This window comes from Protopterus annectens, chromosome 1.part2 (assembly GCF_019279795.1).
Source record: "Protopterus annectens isolate FY-2018-M chromosome 1.part2, PAN1.0, whole genome shotgun sequence".
Classification (NCBI taxonomy): Eukaryota; Metazoa; Chordata; order Ceratodontiformes; family Protopteridae; genus Protopterus; species Protopterus annectens.
In genome coordinates this window covers 830,194,179-830,213,479 of record NC_056727.1, presented here as the reverse complement: position 1 = coordinate 830,213,479, position 19,301 = coordinate 830,194,179, and the positions used below count along the sequence as shown (strand labels likewise).

At 42.7% G+C, this 19,301-nt stretch overlaps 1 protein-coding gene across 2 annotated transcripts in view; it reads right to left on the bottom strand.

Annotated features, from left to right (window-relative positions):
* Nucleotides 1-19,301, bottom strand: part of HEATR1 (HEAT repeat containing 1) — a 1,780,420-nt gene that overhangs the window by 1,534,118 nt on the left and 227,001 nt on the right. The window contains exons 8-9 of one of the 2 annotated variants that reach the window (XM_044059100.1): nucleotides 14,604-14,734; nucleotides 13,355-13,463 (exon numbers count right to left, since the gene is read on the bottom strand). In XM_044059100.1, coding sequence (XP_043915035.1) covers nucleotides 13,355-13,463; nucleotides 14,604-14,734 — 240 coding nt within the window. The remainder of the gene's footprint in view (nucleotides 1-13,354; nucleotides 13,464-14,603; nucleotides 14,735-19,301) is intronic. The other variant, XM_044059109.1, reaches the window with a different exon arrangement.

Genomic DNA, 19,301 nt, shown 5'->3' with positions numbered 1-19,301 from the left:
AATAAAAAGCATCCATGGAACCATAACTCACAACATCAAAAAAGCAAATCAAACTATATACATTATGTACAATTCAGAGTCAGCATAACACATTCTTTACAAGCTTCAGCTCACTATTCTCTCAAACAATTTTACAGAACATCAATCAGGAATCCTATTTTTTAAACACATTTCCAGCAAGCCTTAGGAATCTCTGCCCATTATCTCAGAGTCTTAAAGGACAAGGAGATCCATCCCACAAGGCTATGGAGAAAGTCCCAGACAGGCACAAAGGGGATAATGAGATATTGTTTCCATTCTCATGCCAGTAGCATCTTAACTATACTACTGACATACCCACCTCACTCAAACAAATAGCATCGCTTCCATCTCCAGGAGAGCTGAGGATCCAGAACCTCTCCTCTCCTCTCAGGCATTCTCCAAAAAAACTTCAGAGTGCTCTCCAGCTCTGTCCAACAGACCCGAGCCCTTTTGCACTCTCAATACATGTGCATACTACCTGCACTTTCAGCACCACACCACCAGTATTTACTACTTTGGAGTCAGCTCCTTCAAAATAATTTTTCGGGGTATAATACCACAAGTAAGTTATACATTATTGCTAATCCTTTACTTTGTACCAGTTCCTTAAAACGTTCACACTCCTCCATACAAAAGTAGAGAGAGCGAGAGACCAAGGTTTTGGTTTTGAAAACAAGTCGCAACGAACCATAAAACCTCCTGAAATTCTTCTGCAGCTACTGTTTAAATGAGGCAGTTATCCAGGTAAGGAGATATGTGAATGCCCCTGGTTCAGCAGTAGGCAAGTAATGGAGCCAAACAATGAACACCCTAGCTGCAGCAAGAAAATCAAAGAGCAAGGAACTGAACTGATAGTTTCTCATAGTCAAAAAAGGGGGTTCCACTGTCTGTGTATTCTGCCTATGGATATATATATATATAAGCAGCAATCCTGAAAGTCCAGGGTGGCGATACAAGTCTGTAGGAAGAGAAGAGAAGCAGCAGGTCCTGCAAGGTTAGCATTTTGAATGCTGGAATCTTCAGAAAATAGTTTAGTCTTAAAAGATCCACGACTAGTTTTCATGTGCACTCTATATCTACAGTTAGGAACATTTGTGACTCAAAGCCGGTTTGTTTCGGCATTTGGTGCTCTCTCTCCTTGCAACAGCAAGTCTTGAAGAAGTGGTTTGAATCCACAGCACCCATTTTTCTTGGATAATTTCCTCCAACTGTTCTACAAAGAGGTGAGAACAATTCCCTACTCTTTGCCTGAGAAAGCTTTAGGAAAAAGGTTATTGGGGAGGCTGTGGACTGGAGTGGGTAGATTTTTCCTTCTGGTCTGCTTATGTTTTCTTATAGTGGCATTTCTTATCCCTCTGTTACCTTCCTTTTTTGCACCACTAGGTGACAGGGCATTTTTTTTTCATAAGGTTGCTTATACTGTATTTCACTTTACTACACCAAAATAATTGACTTTCAGAATGCACAATCTTCCCACTTTCCTCCAATCTTTTAAACACCTTTTCTACATGGGACCCAAGGAGAAGCTTCTTCTCCATTGGGGTTAAGGAGCTCTAACTTAACATGGTCTGGCAAGGGCTATGTCCTCTGCCAGCCATGCCTCCTTAAGTCTGCCTCCATAGCTGCTGCACTGAAAGATGCAGCTACTGCATCACAATTAATGGACTGTTCGGTCACCTAAGAACTGAACTGCATAGGTCTAGCACTTTCACTGGTAACTGTGACAGGATAGTCCCCTTCACTTCAGCATAACTGTTTGGGAATTAATACCTCTGAAGGTCATGGTGGCAGAGATGTAAAATTTTCTTTCCAAAAACTCTTAAAAACTGTACCTCCCTATCACTGGGCTGGAATTCATGGATATCACAGCTGGATCTGCCACAGGATATTTATAAAGGAATTAGAAGTACTTTCATAACATCAAATGCTTTACAATACCAATGCACACAAAACTGACCACAGAAGGTCAAAACACACAACATCGACAGCACTTCAACCAGCGTCTTTACAGGACGTCAAGGCCACCTGGACCCCTCATGAGGGGGCTGCTCCCCCTACATCTGTTAATTATACCTACCAACACTGTGTGGGGAAAGATAAAAAAAAAAGTCCCTGTTGGCACCGTGATATCAAGCAACACACTACTGGCTTTAGTGTTGCTAAAAAAGCCAGTGGCACATAGTGTCAATGTGTTTCAACATTCTGTGGCCAACCTTATGTGCTTCAATATTTGAAACATTCACTGTAATGAATGTAATCCATTTGAAGACATCATAAACTTTGTTAAAATGGCCTTGTTTCCTGGGAGTAGGCTAAGAACACGGCTATGGGGATATATTTGCAAAAGCCTCCTCAAAGGCTTCAAAAAATGCTGGAAAGCACTAGGAAGTCTTAAACTGATACAAGTACTCAACTCTCCTTGATAATAAGGAGAAATTAATCATAGGACTAAACAGCCTATAACTGCAAAGTATCTTGCCAAGGTAAGGGAAAACAGCTCTTGTACTTTACAAAAGCAACACCAAACCAGGCATGTCCAAGGGTCAGCTTCCGGTGATTTCTCCTGTCCACCTGGTGAATCTGGGCATACTGGGGCAATGCAGCAATTGCCTCAAGTAGACAGACAACCCTCACCTCCTACCATCCAACACTACAACCTGCAAGAGATGCACTTACATAGCCAAACTGGAAGCAAAGCTCTCTCCACCCAAGATTGTGCTAGACAGTCAAGAGGAGATGGTTAGCACCTGCACTACACCTCAAGCAACACACAGCCCTTCAAAACTCAAGCCATCAACATCCACACATAGTAACACTAAACCCACTTATGCAGAGGCCCTTAACATTAACCTGCCCAAGCAACAAGGACCTCTGAAGCTGAAATGCAAACAAACACCAATCACAACCAAAGCATTACACAGCTCACAAACACCAGTGTGCCACCCAACAACAGTCCCTAAGGCAAGACAATGTACCCAACACCTTAGTCATAGGTGACTCACCAGGCTGAACAAGGAGAAAATTACAGTCAGCTGCCTGTCGGGTATCAGGATCTGTCACATCACGCATGCACTCAAGTCACTCCACAACAAGTGCAAATATGACTCTGTCATTGTCCATGTTGGAGTGAATGACTTGAGACGTACCTCCCTGGACTACATGAAGAGAGACATAGAAAAGCTCTCAGATAATATGGCCCAGGCAGGTATGACCCTACCCCTGAGTAGCATCCTGCCTTCGCCCAGAATGATATCACAGTACAAGGACAAAATGAGTGACTTCAACAATTGGCTAAGTTTCTGGTGTCATTCAAAGGGGATCCAGAATCTGTCTGCCTGGTCCGACATGATTGACAAACCAAGATGCTTTGCCAGAGATGGTCTGCACCTGTCGCCCCTGGGATTCAGGTTACTGGCTAAGGCTCTTGCTACCCCCTATAGTGCCGTTTTTAGGCAAGGCTCAAAGGACAAAACCACAGATATAAGCATGCAAAATCTGAGGGTAATGCTAGAAGTCTAAACCTCAAAATGCACTCTCTCGAAGCACTCCTAAAAATGGAGAACATAGATATCTGTGCAGTAACTGAGACCTGGTTCAAGGCTCAAGAGAGCACCCCTGCAATACCAGGCTACAACTCTTACCACACTTTTCGGCCAACAAACCAGGACCGAAACACTAAAGGCGGAGGAGTGTCCATATTCACCAAGGATATTCACACCTCCAGGCTTGTTGTCCAACATAATGCATCTGAAATTCTACAGGTGCAACTAACACTAGGTAAGACTGCAATCCAAATTGTAGCTTGCTACAGATCCCCCACCATGCCCCAAGATTCTCACTACACCTTTCTAAACATTGGGGAAAATATTAAGATACAACCAAACACCCTAATATTGGGTGATTTCAACTAACATGCCATTAACTGGGAAAACTACTCGGGTACCAACACCTTTGCCCAACGGTTCTTGGAATTCATAAATTCCAACACCTTGGATCAACTAATCCATGGTCCCACCAGGGGCTCAAGTATCCTAAACCTGGTCATTACCAACATGGGAGATAGTACAGTTTTGTACCTACCATAAATGTAGATGTTCGAGTGCTAATACAGCTGCAGTAATCACAGATGGGTTTTCAGCCGTCAGGCGGTCCCTCGGTCGGCCGAATTCCAAAGTCTTGGTCCGGCGTCTGTTGTCGTCGCTTACTCTTCTGACGTCAGTAAGGCCAGAGTATATAAGACACAGCCGATGCCATGTTCTTCAGTCTTTCTTGCCCCAGATGTCAGGTGCCCCCAAAAGGAAGGCAATACATAAATAAGGCTTATCTACATATGTAAGCAATGCAATGTAATGCAAAATCAGTGTAAGCAAGCAAATAAAACATAGCAGGATAACCCAGTCAGGTGGTATGAAGAGGTTGTTAGGCCCCATGCCTTTACCAAGTGGGGAAGGAGGGAGGGAAACCTGTACTGCAGCTGTATTAGCACTCGAACATCTACATTTATGGTAGGTACAAAACTGTACTATGTTCATCGTGCATACAGCTGCAGTAATCACAGATGGGTAGAGTCCCAAAGCTATGCATAGGGTGGTAGGTACTATGAGGAACTGGGTTGAGCCAGAATGCCCTGCAAAACAGCAGTGGCAAAGCCTGCTCTTGTTCTGGAATATAAGGGCAGGTGGTAGTGTTTTGTGAAGGTATGTACAGAACTCCAAGTGGCTGCCTCCAAAATATCCTTAGTAGGAACACCTCTGAGGAAGGCTGTAGAGGTGGCTGTGGCCCTGGTGGAGTGCGATCTGATACCAGTAGGGACAGATTTCCCATGATAGGAATAACAAAACCGTATGCAGTGGCCAATCCACTTGGAAATGTTTCCCCTTGAGCCCCTACGGCATAGGACACAAAAAGTTGTTCTGATTTCCTGAAGGACTTTGTTCTGTCCAAATAATAACGTAGCTGCCTATGGATGTCTAAAGAGTGAAGCAGCCTCTCCCCTTTGTTTTGAGGGTTAGGATAAAAGGTAGGTAGGTGTATGGCTTGATTTAAGGCTACCCTGGATACCACTTTTGGCATAAAAGTTGGGTTGGTACGAAGGGAAACCCTGTCCTGATGGAAGATGAGGAAGGGCTGCACTGCCATGAGGGCCTGTAGTTCAGAAACCCTACGAGCTGAAGTGATGGCCAGAAGGAAAGCTGTTTTCCAGGACAAATGTTGCAGATCTGTTGAGGCAGCAGGTTCAAAGGGAGGCAATGTTAATTTTTCTAGTATGTAATTAAGGTCCCAGGCTGGTATTGGTTGCTTCCTTGGAGGTCTTATATTCTTAGCCCTCTGAGGAACTGTCGTAAGAGTGGGTGAGAGAATAAAGGAGGATCCGTGTTGAATTCTGCAGAAATGGCTGAGGCATGTATTTTTATGGAAGAAAATGAAAGTCCACTGTTCAGCAGTTCAGCTAGGTACTGTAAAACCTGAGGCAAGTTCAATTTTCTAGGGTCCTGGCCTCTTTTCTCATTCCAACAGCAAAACCGCTTCCATTTTGCGGAGTAAGCTTTTCTAGTAGATGGTCTTCTGGCCTCCAAAATGACAACCTGCACCTCCTTGGAGAGTAGGGACTGTTGTGGTGTCAAGGAATTTTCCATGCAGCGAGGTTGAGTGTTTTCAGCTGACTGTGAAGAGTTTTGTAGCTGTTCTGAGTCAGTAGAAGAGGCATTAGAGGCAGGGACCAGGGAGGAGTATGTGTTAGGCTCCTCAGGAGTGGATACCAGTGTTGCCTTGGCCAATCTGGAGCAATCGGTATCATCCTCGGTTTGTCTGTTCTTGCTTTCAAAAGCACCTTGGGCAGAGGTGGGAATGCATAAACTGTCCATGCTGTCCAACTGAATGAAAGGGCGTCCACTTTCCAGGCCTTTGGATGAAAGGTCCTTGAACAAAACTTTTTCAGTTGATGGTTCCTGTGGGAGGCAAAAAGATCTATGTCTGGCCTCCCCCACGCTTGGATTATCTCTGTAAACACCTGAGGATGTAACTTCCATTCGTGTGGATCTGTCATATTTCTGCTTAGAGGGTCTGCCAGTGTGTTTTCCAGTCCTGGCAAGTACTGTGCTTGAAGTTCGATTTGTCTTTCCAGAGCCAAGTTCCAAAGAGTCATGGCTAGTCTGCACAAGGGGTATGAATGTGTTCCTCCTTGTTTGTTTATGTACCACATTACTGTGGTGTTGTCTGTTCTTATCAGTAATTGTCCTGGATGTAGGAAGTCCTTGAAAGCTGTAATTGCATTTATTACTGCTAGCATTTCTTTTTGATTGATGTGAAGGTGCTTTTCCTTTTGGGACCATCTGCCCTGAATGCACCTGTCCTTCATGTGCGCCCCCCAGGCGTAATCTGAGGCGTCTGTGGTTATGACTTGTTTTGCTTGAGGCTTGCAGAATGGAAGCCCTGTGTTTACTTGACATGCTTGGGCCCACCATAGAAATTCCTTTTGCAAACATGGAATTATTGGTATAATTGCTTCCAAACTGTGACTGTGTTGAGACCATAGATTTTTTTAGGTACCATTGAAGTTTCCTCATATGCAGCTTTGCACATGGGATTAGAAGAATGCAAGATGCCATGAATCCCAGAGCCTGCAGGATTTTCCTTGCAGTAAGCCTGGTACTTTTTGCTAGTGTTCCGAAGTACTGAGATAGTTGCCCTTGTTTTTCTGGCGTAAGATATGCCATCTGGGTGTTTGTGTCCAAGTTGGCACCCAGGAAGGTTATTTTCTGAGATGGTGTTAGCCTTGATTTCTCCTTGTTGATGGTATATTCCAGAGAAAGCAGTAACCGTGTCACACATGCCAGATGTTCCAATAGTGTGCGTTTGCTGTCCGCTTGGATCAGGCAGTCGTCCAGATAAGGGTAAATTTGTATCCCTTGAAGTCTGCAGTAGGCAATCACTGATGCCAGGCACTTTGTGAATACTCTGGGCGCAGTAGATAAGCCAAAGGGCAATGCAGAGAACTGATAGTGGATTGAACCTGCAAGAAATCTGAGGTATCTTCTGCAGCTTTGTCTGATTGGGACATGCAGGTATGCCTCCTTGAGGTCCAATGTTACCAGCCAAAACTCCTTGCCCAGCATGGGAAGAAGTTGCTGTAATGTGAGCATCTTGAATTTTGGTACGAGTAGGAACGTGTTTAGGATGGATAAGTCCAAAATGGGTCTCCAGTCGGTTCCTTTTCTTGGTACCAGAAAAAGTCTTGAATAAAAACCTTGACCTTGTTGGTGTGTAGGTACCTTCTGTATAGCTCTCATGTTTAGGAGCTTTGAAATTTGCAGCTGTGCCTCTGCCCTTTGATTTTGTGGCAGGTTTGGCATGCCTCTCATTTTTGGAAGAGTGTGAAATTGAAATTTGTAGCCTCTGTTTATAATGTCCAGTATCCATTTGTCTGCTGTGACAATATGCCAATTGCTTGCAAATAATGCTAGTTTCCCTCCCAAAGGTGCTGCCAGCTGAGACTTGCTTGGCATGGAAATGAGGGAGTCATTGGGTTTGCTTCCTGTATTGTTGTGCACTGTCTTCACCACCTCTTGGTGCTGGAGATTGCCACTGACTGCCTCTATATGATCCTTCTGATTGCCCTCTGCCCCTTGTGCGTCTGTATCTACCTCTTTGGGGCTTGTCAGTGGCTGGAAAGGACCAGTTTTTTGAAGGCCAATTTCTGCTAAAACGTGGTGGTTGGACCTGTAAGAAAGCCTTGACAGTTTGCATAGATTTGGCTTTTTCTTCCATTTTCCGTAGTATGTCCTCAGCATTAGTACCAAATAGTACATCCTTTTGTAAAGGAGCATCAAGAAGTTTAGCTTTCACATGATCAGGTAAATTTTGTTCCCTTAGCCAGGCATGTCTGCGAATGACTGATCCTGTAGCAGCCGCTCTACTGGAAGCCTCTAGGGCATCATAACCACATTGTAAGGTGTGTTTACCCACTTGCTCCGCACTATGCATCATATCCTGTAACTCTTTTAAATCTGGTTGTTCAGGTTGAGACATTTTGTTCCTTAATTGTGATAACAGGTACTGTTGATATTTAATCATATGAAACTGACAGTTTAAGGCCCTCATGGCTAGGGTGGCCGAGGTATATACCTTTTTACCCCACCTTTCTAGAGATCTGGATTCCCTTTCTGCAGGAGTGGATTCTTGGCAGTGGAGGCCTTTAATCCCTTGGGGCCTTGTGAAATGGTTTCAGGGTCAGCATTATGGCCTTTGTAGAGAAATTGGTGAGAGCTGGGTACTCTGTAATACCTATCAGGTTTTACTGGTGCAGGAGGCAGAGAATCAGGGTTAAGGCAAGCCTCCGAATAGACATCATCCAGTACATCCAAAACAGGGGTATAGCCAGAGGTCTGTGCTGAGGTAACCAAAGAAATTCCTAAGTCTTTTCTTGGAATCTGAAAAGTCTTGGCCTTCCCAATGGAAGTGTTCCTCAAAGTGTGCAAGGTTTCCCCAAAGAAAAATCCTCCGGAGGGGATACAGAAGGAATGGACTGTTCTGCATCCGAATCCTCAAAAGGGGAGTAAGAGTGTTCCTCTGCATCAGAATGTTCTGATAAAATGGATCCCTGATCAGAAGAGGGAGATTCTTCCTCCACTCTGGGTCTCTTGTCAGGAGGGGGTTGAGAACCTCTGATAAGAGTAATTAAATCCTCAGCCATTTTAAGCATCTGTTTCTTAGGCATGGGTCCAGGAGATGGGCCCTGTGCAACAGGCCTCGTGGGATGCCTGGCTGCTTTGGCTTTAGTAAAAGCCTTTATTGAAAAAGAAGATGAGGGCCTAAATACACCATGGGTGGAGGTGGACCTGTCCACATTAGTAGGCTCGACATTAGCAGGGGCTTCGGTTGTAGTCTGGGAAAGGGCCGAGAACCCAGCGGTCTCGGGTACAGAGGACACCGCCAAAGGAGTGTCGTCGGTAGTCAGGGACTGCAAAGGCGTCTCGCTGAGAACCGGACCACGTGTAGCCTGTTTTGGCGTGGTGTTGGCGGGGACCATGTGTCGGTCCTTTTCCTTGCGTTTTTTGGACAAAACGGTAGTCGGAGTGTCCAACGACATTTTATAATTAAAAGCTTTACCAAAGTAGTGTTGGGCGAACTCCGCCCGACGCTTGATAGTGCGTTTATTGAAGGTAGCGCAAAAGCGACAGCCCGAGACGTCGTGGTCTGGGCCCAAACAAGGTATGCAAAGGGAATGGAAATCCTTATGCGGTATTTGCTTCCCACAAGAAATACAATTATTAACTTTTTCTGACATCGGTCTGAGGCAAGAAAAGTTTCCCCAACGGGGTACTTAGAAGACTTCGATTCCAATTTTTTTTTTTTCGTAATTCAGGAGCTGGCCGACCGGCACTTGCGAACTGCTTCTGCTTCGGGCACCGCGCGGCAAAAAAGACTGAAGAACATGGCGTCGGCTGTGTCTTATATACTCTGGCCTTACTGACGTCAGAAGAGTAAGCGACGACAACCGACGCTGGACCAAGACTTTGGAATTCGGCCGACCGAAGGACCGCCTGACGGCTGAAAACCCATCTGTGATTACTGCAGCTGTATGCACGATGAACATCGATGCTCCACAACAGTGGTCACCCCCTCGTTGGTCAGGTCTGACCATAAGCTAATCACCCTTGACGTCCACATCCCACCCACACCCCCAGTAGGGAAACCTTCTCCAAAGCTAACTTCATGCTACTCAAGCCAGAAGTGACAAACTTCAGGACACCCATGCAGATGGGAACTGAAAGTTTGACTGCTGAATCCTACACTAAGGCACTGTACGAGCACATGCACTCATTCTTGAATTGTGCCATTCCAAATGGAACCAAGACACACTCCTCCAAAAAAAGGAAGCCAATCTGGTGGTCCCCCTGCCATAAACAAACTATACAACTGAAGGAAGAAACTGTTGCAGAAAAGAGGAAAACCCCAGGATGCAAAATACTCCCTTACCAGCCTCAGTAAGAAGCTGAGATCCCTCATAAAATCCTCCAAAGCTAGTCACGAAAATAAAATTGGCAAAGATTCCAAGGACAACCACAAGGCATTCTATAGTTATATCAAGAATCTAAATGGCAATGCTCAGATCTGCTCTGAGCTACAACAGAATGGCATTTAATATACTGACCCCAAGGATATTGCCAATATACTGGCAGACTGAATCAGTGCCAACTTCACCCCCCCTCTCATCCCTTACAGGGCCCAACTCAATACCAAAAAATTGCCAGATTTCGGTAATCATGGCCACACAGGTAAAAAAAAAATGCACTCTCCAAAGCTAAGAATACAGCATCCATGGGACCAGACGACATCCTGCGCTGTGTACTACATGAGCTACAAAATGAACTGGCACCTCACCTAAGTGTCATGTTTAATCGTAGCCTCACCTCAGGCTTCGTGCCCAATGAGTGGCGCACAGCTACAGTTATCCCACTTTTTACAAGGGGGGGATCCATCTTGGATCCAGGGAACTATCGTCCCATCAGTCTGATGAGCCTGATCTGCAAAGCCATGGAACACATTATCATGGAACTTATAAACAAAGACATTGGCAACCTTCAAACACTGGACCTCATCCAGTTTGGGTTCGTGAAGGGCCGATCTGGTCTCCTGAACCTGATTGACTTCTTCATATCAGTCTCCAGAGCTGTGGACGAGGGTAAGGCGGTCCACACGGCCTATCTGTACCTCGCCAAGGCCTTCAACACCATCCCCCACTCTGGAATCATAGATAAACTTACTAAGCTGGGCATTAATCCCTACATCACTCGATGGGTTGCCAACTGGCTTACTGACAGAACCCACACTGTAAAAGTAGCCAACTCAAAATCCAGCTCCAGACCAGTGGAGTACCTCAGGGTTCAGTCCTGGGACCGCTCTTGTTTGGCATCTACTTCTCTGAGGTACAGACCAGCACTAAGGGACTCTGGCTAACTAAGTTCGCAGGTGACTGCAAACTGGGAGCCACTATTAAATCCCCAAATGATGTGGATATTCTACAAAAGGGCCTTACAGAAACAGATGCTTGGTGCCAGAGCCATGGGCTCAAGCTCAATGCCAAGAAATGTATAGTTATCCCCTTTCAGAAAAAACATGTACACATGAATTACCACATAAGTGGCAGTACACTAAACACCGAAAGTGTGATAAGGGACTTAGGGACACAGGTGGACAGTGGTCTCACCTTCGATAACCACATCGCCACAACAGTCAGGAAATCCTTCTGTGTGGCACACCTCATCACTAAGGGCTTTTCATCCAGAAAAAAGGATGTCATTGTCCCACTGTATTCATCCCTCATTAGACCCATTATAGAGTACAATGCCCTGTTTGGTATGTACCTCACGAGACATCTGCAACAACTGGAAAGGCCACAGAAATACCTCACTAAAAGAATCACAAGCCTAAAGCAGATGCCATATGCTGACCATCTAAAAAAACTCCAGCTATATATATCACCTACTCAGAGGCGATCTCTGCTTAACATACAAGTCCATGTCAAACCCAGAGCTGTTGGACATGCTATACTTAAAGAAATCCCAATCCTTCAGAGCCACATGCTCCAGGGATCTAAACCTGGTCATCACAATGAACAAAACATGCTGGAGGGATAGGTTCCTGACCCAGAGACTCCCCATACTCTGGAATAGACTGCCCATACATGTCAAACTGTGTGCCTCTTTGGCCCTCTTCAAAAGGAACCTTGATGATTGGATGGGAGATAGGAAATTCATCCCGGGGATCATGTCAGTCGCCCTGAAGTAAATATTCTGGGAAGAAATAGCCAGGGAATTGTTACGGCTAGGCTTGTATAGGTCTTAGGGCCAATAGCCTAGTACCAACCTATGAACCAATGACTGAAAAAAAAAAAAAAAAAAAGGCTAAAGATTCTAACAAACCCCAGAAACTCTATCTTACCTGGACCATAAAAAAATCCTCAGAGTTTCATTTGAAGTAATCTTTCATTACATGAAGGGCAACACCCCCAATAAGACACAGCAGTAATGAATGAAAGAAAAGGGTGCTCAGTGTCGTCCGTGTATTTGGCGGGTGGAAGGTAAACTTACTCACCACAGTCCAGTTTGTCTGCCTCAGAGTCAGAGGCAAAGACCAACTTTAGAAGGTTCCTCTTTTGAGGAGGGACCGCTGATGCTGATGATTACTCAGGGGAAAGCTACATGGTCTTCAAAAAACATAATGATTATAGGCCAGACCCTTAAGATCCTGGGAGAAAGCCTTGGATAATGGAAGGAATGAGGGCCCACCAGGCTCCACTGTAACAAACCTGTGGATGTCTGTTTTTGTCTGATTGCTTGCCTCTGACGCTGGATGTGGAAATCACCTTAAAGGCCTCAGGATGTGAGCAAACAACACAGACCTCAATCCTACAACTGCTGATGTGTTTGTGCACAAAAAAGACAACATTACTCTTGGATACAATAACACAGGCACTAGAACATGAGGTCTGTGGACAGTCTTCTGGACGGAATGATTGCTAGAGGTATTGGTCTCAGGAGGACATGCTATCATCAGATTAAATGGTTGTCTCCATAAGGGAAATATCAGGGGTCTCAGACAGACAGATGCCAGAGCTGGAGGCTGTAAAATGCTAAACTGGATCCAATACCCTCAAGCTGAAGGGGGGCATTCAGACAAGTTATGGGCCCCTTGATGCTCCTCCTCATTATTTCCCCAAGTGCTTTTTGTCAGTTTATCAGTAGTGGGTTTGGCCTGTGTTTGGTGATCTTAGAAAAGTTGGAATATTTTCTCTGGTTTATAAAGTACAGGAGAGATAATATTCCCCACTTCATCACCTGAAAGCTACTGCTACCACGCATGCAACTGTTCCACAATAGGAAGCTTATCTACCCACTCCTGAAACCAGACCAGATGGAATTATGTCACTTTCAGAACAATGCATTCAACTTGTGCAAACAGTGGCAAAAAAAGAACTGAAAGAAGTGGCACAAGTGGGTGTTCTTTTATACCAATAATGTCCCGACATCAATGTGGGAAGGACATGCTCCTGACCTGGAGGAGAAAATGGTGCCATGCTCTGGAAGTCAGGCTGGCCACTGCCCTTCTGTGGCACTTCCAAGAGTTATTACTGCAAAAATGGACTGTGGGATGACCATCTTCCCTTATACAACATAAGACATTTAAGAAGGCTTCTGCTCTTAAACTATAAGGGAAATGTGTTTTGAAACCTCAGAACTGCCAAGTATTTTTTATACATTTTTAAGTGTTTCCATAACAGTTAAAAATTATCAGCACAGATAATTGGATAGTATGCATACTCAAGACTTACCATGCCACTTTGTGGTCCAAGTTATTTTCCAAAGGAATTCTTTCAAGTACAGACCCAAGGAGATTGGTATGCGTTTCTATGCTTGAATCATCAGGAAGATCTTCACCTACTGAAAAACATACTACTGATAATAAAATCAAAGACACAGCCCTAAATGGAATCTGGAAATTATTGCTGCTTTGTAAGCTTTGAATATTTGTAAAACGGATATTATGACTCAATATTCACTGGAAATTCACCTGTCTACAAGAGTCTGAGAAATGCACATTGTTAAAAACAACAGTGGATATCACTGCACTTGTAAGAAAATGCAGCTACTTTTGTCCTTATCTGCTTACTAACTCACTCCTAAAGCTACTAGCAAATGTGGAAACGGTTCTAGAACACATTATGTCTGTATCTGTCAACATGAAAATACCCTCCCCTCGAGTGGTATGCATTCAGGAGATGATCCATAACTATTTTATTGCCAAACATTTAAATCAGAAAAATGTCTCCTACACTCCCCATAAGCCCCCATCCCCCCAAAGAAATCAGAGTAATTAATCAGATAATCAAACAAATTAGTGGGTAAATAAAATGGCACTAGTAGCCAAGGCCATTAAAGACAGAAATCTAAGGCACTGAATACCACTAGAGAAATTCTATGCAGAACACCTTGTGAAAACACTGCCATCATGTAAGAAGCATGCGATAACACTACAGAGACAGATACAAGCTGTCCGTGAATTGGCTTCTACTAACCATGAATGAGGATGTCAGCCTATCAGCATGTATAACCAAAAGGGGGAGCTTAAAGGGCAGAGATAAGGAGGAGCTACAAGCAAGGGATCAATGCAAAAAATAAGACCATAATCCCAAAACAGAAAGCATTCTGCCAGCTCTGTGGAGTAAACAGATGGAGCCTTCAATCCAACTCAAGATGACCCACATTCAATGAGGATTGCGATCACTCCAGCAGCAGGCTGGTGGGAAGAGCAATGAGAAGCTCCTTCTCCCTGAACAAATGGTAAGGGATGTGGGTCTTTGGAAAGATAGTCCAGCAACTATCCCCAGTGAAGTTCACATATGGGAAAGGAGAAGCTGCACTGAAGGTGACAAGAGTTTCTCAAGGCTTCATCAGCAGCAGAAATAAGTGGCATCCCTCACGCAAGCATACAACTGTCACAGCACACACACTATAAACATCTCTGAGTGGAAATACATACACTCATTAATAAGCACAAAGTCAACTTAAGTGAATACATACCAGTACATGTCAGAACAGAGCAGACCAAACTGGGAAGAATGTAATGCAGAAGAGGAGTGACATCGTATTCTGCAGAAATCCTCTGAAGAGCAGTAACTAGATCAGGTGCATTACACAGGTAAGTAAAAGGCCTGAAACATGCCAAAACAGTGAAGGTTAAGTGACAGCAATTATAGCACAATGCACTGTAGACACAGTTTAGACTCTAAAAAAATGTACATTTTGGAATAACTGATGAAATGTTCATTACAACACACTGTGCTTTAAGAAAGGGTTTGTTTAGGGATTAAAATGTTACATTTTAGAAGAGTACAAAAATCTTCATGTTTAAATACACAAATCCTGCAAAGGGGTTATTACATATAAATCAAAGGGGCCTCGGCTATCCACCACCCCTAAAATCACTACAGGGTACTACACAGAAAAACTTACCAACAACAAATGTTTAAGGGAGACTCCTGCAACATGAAATATACCAGTATTAATAAATATGCCAGTGCTCTCCATATCCATTGATCTTGAGAGAGGTCTCACTAGTGAATAATGTTATGAACTCACTACTACAACTCCCAAGCTCTGCACAATTCTTTCAGGATCTATCTCCTTGTGCTCAAGAGGCACGTGCACCGCCTCCTACAAGTGCAAGCACAGGGTGACATGTCAGGTTAAGGCAGTCACGCTTGGTTTCACACTCCCCAAATCTATTCACAAGGAATGTAAGTGAGTGAGTAAACCTGTACGAGTTAGGTATAGTTTTATAACCTTGCCACACGTGAATTATGTGCTCATGACAGCATAGAAAGGCTGCCCAAAAATAGAGAAGTGTAGGAAGCATTAAAAAAAATGTACTGAAAAGAAATACTCAGATAAGTCTTGTCTTACTGAAAATATGAATACACTAATACGTTTTATATTTTACTTAAGGAAACCTTCAGGAATGAGCAATGATTGGAAGGAATCCCAGTCACTACCAAATAATGTCCAACAGAGGCAAAAAACAGAAGGTATTAAAAAATAGTGAAGCAAAAAAAAAAAAAAATTCCATGTAAAACACTGAATGTCACTCATTGTGTATGCTTTGCACCTCTTATTACACAAAGCATTTTACTAAGCTATACAAGCTCTTTCAATGAATTATTCTACTACTTTTGACTTTTCCCAGTTAGGGGTCGCCACAGTGGATCACCTGTCCGCTCATGACTGGCAGTAGAGTTTTACGGTGTCGAGTTGCCAGCCTGGCGCCCAACCTTCCACGGAAGGCACAAGCTCTTTCAATGAATAATACAATTAAAAAATAAAGAAAAATAAAGAAAAATCACATGACCAAACGCAGCCAATGAATCAAACTGATGACACTGGAGCCATCACTGTGGCATACAGGGATAAAACCCTGACTAAGCTGCAGGTTACCCATATTCAGTTAACAGGTTGGGTTGCTTGAAGGAGCTGGCCCGGGTGGATGGGAGTGAGCAGTTACTTTCAGCTCATCAAGCCTGGGGGAGGAAGGCAGCTCTAAGTCATCCACAATGATGACACTTAGCGAGAGAGGTAGGTGTTACCAACAGGAGTCTGAGATGGCAGAGTCCACAATGTCACAGTGTGAGTTAAGTACTAGAAAGAAGGAAACATGGCACATGGAAACAGGCTTCTCTTCACAGACAATGATTATTGGCTCAGAGGAGCTGCTCAGTCATTCCACAGGTAGTCTATAAGGCTGACAGCTTCAAACATACAAAAACGATATATGTATTATTGAAACAGTAGAGGATGAATTTACATAACTCAACCCAGAAAAAAGTCCAAGAGGAATGAAAGCAAGCTGTTAAAGACTTATCAGTTTGTTGACAGACACAGAACCTCAGAGCGGAATCTCCAGACTCTTAAGGAACTGGATATACATGAAGTGATAATGGCATAGCCTCACTTGGTTGATACAAGAGGCATTCTGACATGACATTAAAATGATCAGTACACAAGTGTGGAATACATTGAGGAGGTGAATGCACATGAGGTGGTGATGATGGATGCTATGATTTTGTAAGCTGACACCATTGAAGATTTAATAAAAGAAAAACCTAGGTTTAAGAAAGAAATATTACTTTTGCTGAAAAAAACTTCTGAATTCAAGACAGAAATATGTTTTGCTGCATGAAGTTTAAACACTGAAATGGACGACATAAGCTCCACGCAAAACAGATCAAACTGGAGCAGTCTAATGATTGTACATGCTGAACTGGGCTAGAATTATAGAACACACACACGCACACAACTTTTTATCATGTTTCAGACATGCAAACTTGAAAGTTTTGTCTCCCATATGAAGGCATAAAAATGTAAAGCAAAGTTGAAAATAACACTAAATAATCCAACACACAGAATAGCAGTGAGGCAGATAGGCAGTATACGAACCATAAAACTTTTATTACATAAAATAAAAAACGGTAAGCGCTTTCGCTGTGAGCTTCTTCAGACCAATAAAAGCATCTTAGTCAAAGACATTTAAATATAATTACTCAACCAACAGAATTCAGAGAATCAGTTTCAAATGCAAGTCCAAAATTTAAAGGCATATACCATCCTTACATAAACTTGCCTCTATCATTGCAGCTAGGCTGTCATAAAATAGCAGCTTTTAACTACAAACCTGTTATAAAATAGCCTTCTATAAATGTTAAAATGTGTATAATAAGATCTTCATACAAATAAAAGCACCTAACAATAAATATAGCTAAACATAAGATATAATGACCTCTAAATTTTTTTTTATTTTTTATATTTTTCCCCTAACACGTTTGTTTTTCAATTGAATTGCACAAGTTGTAGGTCACGTTAGAGGTGGGAAAAGTTTTGAAATGATTTATTGTGGTCTCGTTTTTTTGTATCACAAGAACCTGGCATTTTGACAGGGGTGTGTAAACTTTTTATATCCAGTGTAATTAAGAAAGCTGGAAGTACGGGTAGTAACACTGCAGTGAACACTTTTCGAGAAAAATGAACGCAATGCAGTGATAAGTACTGAGCTTGGAGAGTGGTTGCTTCCTTTATGAGACACAGAAAGGGGCATGATGTTGATTTCATATAGATGCCCTCTTACAGTGAGGGATCTACTAGGAGGTACATTATGTAGGAGTAAAGGGTTATTTTAGTGCAGCAAAGTTGATGTTATCCCATTGGTAGAACTCGTCTAGTGGAATTTTGAAATAAAAGTGAAAAGATAACATTTCAGGAGGGGATTACAGTGCATACAGGAAACTGGAATGTAACAACTATTACAGGCAGTCCCAGAGTTAAAGACGAGATCTGTTTTTTTAGTCTGTCCTTAAGTCAAATTTGTATGCAAGTCGAAACAACTACATTTGGTTCTTATTAAATGTCACAGTCAAATGTTTGCCTCAGTCTAGTATTTAACTTTTCTTTGCATATAAAACACTTTAGAAACACTTCCAAATAAAAAAAAAATCTTAAACATAATACTGTATGCTATAGCAATCTTAATAACAATACTACAAGTACAATGCAATAACAGTACGATAACCATGTTGATACTCTACAGTACAGTAGAACATACTACACACAAAAAAAAAAAAAAATCAAACTTACCTCTTTTTAAGCTTCACTTCACATTTCTGTACTAGAGACATCACCCAAAAATATTTTCCACTCTTTCCTAAACTTTCAGACCTCCTAGTATCACCTAGACACTAGTGAGCTGCAATGTCATTTGCACATTCTACTGTACAGTACAGTAACTGCTTCAGTACTGTACAAGACAGCAGTCTTGACCAATCAGATCACCAAAACCGCAATCTCAATCAATCGGATCTCTTGTTCTCCATGAAGGTGGAAGTAACTGCTCTAAAAAGATGTGTGAGCCGCTTCGCAAATGGGAAAAATGGGGAAAAGGAAAGTAAAACACAATTCAAGGTAAGATTTGGGCAACTTTAAGGATTTTTATTTATTTTCATGTTATTTCCAACATTGCAGCAGCCTGTTCTTATCTGTGGGTTGTCCTTATGTCAGATGTCTGTAACCTGGTGACTGCCTGTACTACAGATACAAAAGCAGGACTTAGAATGAGACGTGTAGCAAGAATGGGGAGAAACATAGTAACACTGAGGAAAATAATGGATCTTATGGATGTATCATATATTAAATTACTAGGTCATAGTGTACGTACTATCCAAGGAGATGCAGGTCAGGGTCTCATATAGATAAAATACTTATAACTTAAATGTGTACTTGGTAAATGAAATTCACAGGGTTGCACCTTCTTGTTTATATAGAGACTGAAGATTTCCTATGAAATTATTAGTAAATGCAACCCTTATGGAGTGGTGACAGTAATTAACTATGACTGAACTTAACCAGCAAACACGAATGAACCGTAACTGAAAAATACACTCTCACATAGTGCAAATGATTAGAAAGCAAGGAAAAGATGAAGCAGTAAGAGGAGGAAATTGAAGGATCTGCAAAGTATACTGCTGGAAGAAAGGAGGTAAGACAGGATTATGGAGGGACTACCAGATACGGAAATACACTTGTAGTAAGAACTTCAGTATAACTGCAGATGTTTGCATATACTCACTACTGCAGTCATGATATTTGGGATTTCTGCCTGCCTGACTTCTAAATCTCTACCTTACTCCCTTCTGGCCTCAGCCAGCTCCTTCTCATTCAGACATCAGTTGTACAAAA